General features: G+C 43.8%; 2 protein-coding genes across 2 annotated transcripts; both read right to left on the bottom strand.

The window, feature by feature from the left end:
* Positions 1–1945: 1945 nt before the first annotated feature.
* On the bottom strand, positions 1946–2544 carry LOC134217722 (uncharacterized). The gene is made up of 3 exons (XM_062696534.1): positions 2471–2544; positions 2095–2403; positions 1946–2019 (listed from the first exon to the last, which is right to left on the bottom strand). The coding sequence occupies exons 1-3, from the start codon at positions 2511–2513 to the stop codon at positions 2003–2005; spliced, it is 369 nt and encodes a 122-aa protein (XP_062552518.1). The 5' UTR covers positions 2514–2544; the 3' UTR covers positions 1946–2002.
* A 49-nt stretch (positions 2545–2593) lies between these two features.
* On the bottom strand, positions 2594–4787 carry LOC134210305 (uncharacterized). Its single transcript, XM_062686355.1, has 3 exons — positions 3761–4787; positions 2849–3700; positions 2594–2742 (listed from the first exon to the last, which is right to left on the bottom strand). Exons 1-3 carry the CDS (start codon positions 4785–4787, stop codon positions 2594–2596), a joined length of 2028 nt encoding a protein of 675 aa, XP_062542339.1.
* Positions 4788–5106: the final 319 nt, after the last annotated feature.

Here is a 5106-nt window from a genome sequence, read left to right as displayed (position 1 = left end):
GGAAATCAAATTAGAAAACCATTTCTATTACATAATATTATATACATAATCGTGAACCGTTTTAAAATAATTAAAAATTTATCATTTATAAAAGGTGAAAAATGAGTTGTGAGTAATTCAATAGTTATTAAGTAGCATTTCAAATTTATCTTTCACTTTTATATGTGACTCAGAAGCACAACATTAAATATTTTTATCGGACAAAACATGAATATATAGGGGGAGATCGCCCAGCGCACGCCGAACACCTTCTAATACCGGGACACTTCTTAAAACAATACTTGCCGAAATCCCTTCAGAACAAAAGGAAGCTATTACAAAGTCCTTTGCCTTTATGGAATATCTGATCCACATGTTATAAACAAGCAGGTTTTAATCAATTAAAATTGATTGGACGCATTATGATTATGTGGAGATGGTAAAAATGAACCATATTTTAATTAACTTTGCTGGATATATCGTTAAATTGTAATGTAAAATCAATTTCGGAATCCAGCCGCTGTACCCCACATCCGGACAGTTAGAATTTTAACACTCGAGCACGCGCGTATTTTGTACAACACTATTTAACAAGAAAACATCGCTCGTGATACACAGCACGAGCGAGCCTGTATGAGCGTTCCAGAACCGCGTGCGTGCTGAACGGGTTATGTGCGCAAATAGCCATTTTTACAGCTGTTTTGTGAAATCAATTTAATTGTTTCTCTTGGTATCAGAAAACCACAGAAATAAGCAGAGAAGAAAATTGAGGATGGTTAAGAGTAGGATGTACCAAATTTAGCTGGAGCGTCAAATCAGCTCTACTAACACACATTAGATAGCCACCCCATGACAGCCGCGAGCAAACTGTTTTATTGACAGTTCATACGAAAAAATCAGAAGGGTTGTGTACAAGACACGACCGCAAGGTAGACGTTGGACAACGTAAGGATATTATTATAACATAATACGCATTGGAAATGATTATGGTTCTGAGATTAGTGCTAGCTAAAGTATTATGGTTTTGTTGGTTAGAACATGAGTATAATTAAAGTATGAGTATATGAGACACTAGCTCCGGATTCGATTACCTTGAGTGAAAGGCACTTCTTCAATATCGCAATAGGATAACTGCTCGGACATTGTTATACAATAATAATAACTTCCGCACCACTGAAACCAGAAATTCCCACGAGGAAAGGCGTTCTACAACAAGCATAGGGATATCGCAATCCAAATTGAGGGGGATTTTCTTAACTCAGAACATTCAGACATTCAGGAAACAACCAAGTACAATCTAATACGCAGAGTATCAATCTCGATTGAACTGACCAGAGTAGTTCACAAAATTTGTGCAAAATCAAGCAAAATCCTCCGAATACATGGTTTTGCACAAATTTTGTGGACTTCACATACGCGACACAAAACAGGTTATCATAAACTCAGGTACGCCACATTCTCTCTATCGCCAAAAATTTTGGTGGCCCTGAAAAGGACCGTTGGTTTGTGTTTGTATGAAGCCATTTTAAGTGTTGCGAATGGATGTTCTCTGAGGATGGTGCTTCTTCGAAGGGTCGTTTGTTGTACTAGTGGTTTGAAGGCGATGTTGACCGCAGCACCGGAAATTTAGCTACAACATTGACATTGTTATATCTGTAAAGAGGTTTATGAAATTGAATAATTGAAATAGATTGTTGTGAAATTGCTTGTTTTAATAAACATACCATATACACTGTGTTGAATAGAACAGCTTCCAGGTGATCGGACATTGCCGAAATGTAGCGCCGAGTTGACAGCGTCACGTCTAAGCTAGAACAAGGCAGAGCTCAACCGGAGGAAGGCCGAGACCCTCAACCGGCAGAGATACCCGGCAGCAGAAAATGGTTGTGATGCGAACGAAACGCTATCGTCAGACCCGGGCCATAGATGAAGATTACCGATATGGATCGAGCTATCAGAAGGAACCCAACAAACGAATTTGGCATGGGATTGGCTGCGGATAGTTGATGATGACGACCACATCTCATTCTAACTGAGATTCTAATGAAAGTTGAAAGAAAATATACGGGGTAATTAGTATAACGGTCATTACTTCTATAATATCGTTAAACTAACCAGACGGCGCAGCAAGTATCGAAAGTATTGGTCGATGATATGAAAAGTAAGAACAATATCTCCTACAGTCCGCACCAATATTTCGCGTGAATGTAAGATCCAAGCATGTTCCACCAAGAGTGGTTGATTGCGAAGGGTCCGATACCAAATCCAAGAAGAGGTACTGCTTCATGAAGTCGATGAACTCAGCATTCTCCTCTTTTGATACATCAATGTTGAAGTCGCCGGTAACAACTATGGGCATGCTCATTGTCGCGTACATTATAAGGTTCCGCGCCAAAAAGAATTTCTTCTGCTTGGTTGTCGTACCTATTGAATAAAAGATGGCATTTTAAATAAAGAAAGTTAAACTTTACGAAAGTATTTCACATCCTACCTGGTGAAATATACAGCGAAATCAAGAGCGTCAAACTACCCATAACATGCACCTCCGCAGCGCACACGTCACCGTATTCGTCGGCAAGCCCAAGTTGCTCGTCGTAACTATCACTGAGCTTCTTCATTGTGTGGGCAATCGCACAAGTGGATCCCGCATCGCGTTGGAAGATGGCCACTCCTGCTGCCCGCATTCCAGAGCGCTTGGCTTGGGCAACACATGTGTATCCTGCGATTCCGGACAATGCTCCATTATCCTCCTGCCAGGTTTCGCTAAGCGCCAGAAGATCGCCAGAAGTGAGTACATGGTCCGTAGCGATGTCAAGTGAATGAGCACCAAGACTCTGCACATTCATTGACACTAGTACAACACCAGTACCTTTACCAGCTACGAATTGCATCATGTCATCGGCAATTGTGCTTAGTCGGTGGTTTGACAAACGCTGCATTTCGGTGCGAAGTTCCTTCATCTTCGGAGAATCGCTTCCCTTTGCATGGTGGAATTTGAATTCATCTTTGGCATTAGTCAGAAACAATCCCTCCAGAGACGACACTCTAGAGAGGCCAACATATACAAGTTGTTGCTCCTGTCCTCTGTCATAACGGTACACAATTTGGGGAAATGTACCACCTTGTGATTTATGTACCGTTAGAGCGCACGCCGGAACTATCGGGAATTGAACTCGTTTGCACTTCATGCTACCGAGGGTGATGTTCGCGGACCGCCTGGTAATCGGTGTCCATTGTGGCTGCAAGACGCCTGGCTTTGAACACACTAAGGGCCTGGATTTTACCCTTCGTGTCGCTCCTATAGCTTCGTTCTCGAACATGAACCAAAGCCGAATCATTCGCTGTTCTGGTTCATCTTCATTCAGCTCGATGTGCATGAGTTGGCCGATCGCACCGTTAACGATACCATCATCTACCTCAACGTTTGTCGTAACCATGTACGGCATGCCGAGAGTAAGACGCAGCAGATAAGGCATGCCACCAGCCTCCACAACACTCATCTTATGAAGCTTGTTCCTGGCACTTACTAGCTGCTCATTGTTCCGGTATCCAGAGAACACATCTTCAGCTATACAGTCCACGCCGTCCGTTTCCATCAGTACCTCGCTATTGTACTGGTCGACGTCGATGTTACGGTGGAAAAGACGTACAGCATTCGGGACGTTTTCTCTGCACCATTGCACTGTCCGGAAACGACTCTCGATCAGCTTGGTTTCTTCGTCTGAAAATTAGATAAGCTGTTTAGAAATAATGTCAAGAATATAATTAGTTTAAATTTTACCTGTCAATCGTTCACCATTTCCAATCTTCGTCAGTACGGCAGAAAACTGCTCGTCACTCTGCCTCATGACTCGGACGAGAGGGAAGTATCGTAACGATTGCCAGAGTACGGCACCGTGCATAGAATTTGCTGAATTTTTCCAAACAAATCTAGCGTTCACCGGCGGAAGTTGCCGGAAGTCTCCAACGAGAATCATGTTCATGCCACCGAATGGATCGTCATATTCCGCCTTAATATCTTGCAGCCGGGCGTGAACAGTATCTAACACATTGGCACCGATCATGCTGACTTCATCGACGATGATTGCCTGAACATGTGCAAACGCATTTCGGTACAGCTGGAGCGTTTCAAAACTCAGCTTGGAGTTTTGTCTGCGGGACATGGTTAAACGAAAAGCCGAATGGACCGTTGTTCCGCCAATAGCAACAGCAGCTTTGCCAGTCGAAGCACAAGCAACATATGCGTTGTTCTGTGCATTATGTGCTTGACTGAACCTGTTGTATGTCTCCATCAGTATTCGCAAGGTGAACGTTTTGCCGCTACCAGCCGGACCCGTGAAGAAGATTTGCATCGGCTTGTCGTTATCGTCGAAGCTATGCATTGTGTGGATGACGTGCAGAATCAACGAACGCTGTTCAGGATTCGTGGCTCGAACCAGTTCACAGTAAGCCTGCTTGCTCATGACATTGGACCGCTGTTTAACCACGGCGTTCAATGCATGAATTGGCAGGTTCTGTATGTCGTCGTCGTTCGGATTCATGTTTATCGCCCGGATGTACTCGTCGTGCTTGTCCGTGGTGGCTTCCTGATCCTGATCAGCCTCCATACCACACATACGCAAATATTGTTCGACAGTGTGTTCCAGGTTCAACTCGCAGTCGTATATCTTTCTTTTCTGCATCAAGAAGGTTTCATGCTCATCGTACAACTGTAGAAACTTGTTGCAATCGAGCACATCACACATCTCGCTACGGAATGGAAGGAATAGTAACACCATCTCACGCTTGTAATCGTCGAGCTCTGTCATAGCGTACGCACGCCACCGCAATACGCGTGCAATGTTACGGCGATTGTAGGTGTTTGCCGACTTTGCGCTTTCGTGTAGTAAGCAGCGAATTCAGCCAAACAGACGTCCTCAAGATCCCTGCGATCTTCGTATTTCTGAATTATATTTGACGTCCATATATCTTCAGAATCATCGGGAATTCCTTCATCATCCATCTGTTGCTTACGCTTCCTGGTTTTGGTCCTCTCATGTGGCCACATGGTGGGAATAAATACGACTTTTCGGCTGGCCTCGGACATCGGCTGGCGGAGCAGATACCATGCGGCCTCTTGCGCTGACA

The sequence above is a fragment of the Armigeres subalbatus genome, chromosome 2, assembly GCF_024139115.2.
Source record: "Armigeres subalbatus isolate Guangzhou_Male chromosome 2, GZ_Asu_2, whole genome shotgun sequence".
Classification (NCBI taxonomy): Eukaryota; Metazoa; Arthropoda; class Insecta; order Diptera; family Culicidae; genus Armigeres; species Armigeres subalbatus.
This window is presented reverse-complemented; position numbering and strand designations above follow the sequence as displayed.

What these genes read in the sequence shown, in the direction of transcription:
- LOC134217722 (XM_062696534.1), bottom strand. Translation starts at nt 2,513, where the DNA reads ATGGGTAGTTTGACGCTCTTGATTTCGCTGTATATTTCACCAG. An exon ending in TTCGCTGTATATTTCACCAG is followed by an intron (nt 2,404 to 2,470) that starts GTAGGATGTGAA and finishes TTTATTCAATAG; the next exon opens with GTACGACAACCAAGCAGAAG.
- LOC134210305 (XM_062686355.1), bottom strand. Translation starts at nt 4,787, where the DNA reads ATGACAGAGCTCGACGATTACAAGCGTGAGATGGTGTTACTATTCCTT. An exon ending in AAATGGTGAACGATTGACAG is followed by an intron (nt 3,701 to 3,760) that starts GTAAAATTTAAA and finishes TCTAATTTTCAG; the next exon opens with ACGAAGAAACCAAGCTGATC. An exon ending in GCAATTCGTAGCTGGTAAAG is followed by an intron (nt 2,743 to 2,848) that starts GTACTGGTGTTG and finishes TCTGGCGCTTAG; the next exon opens with CGAAACCTGGCAGGAGGATA.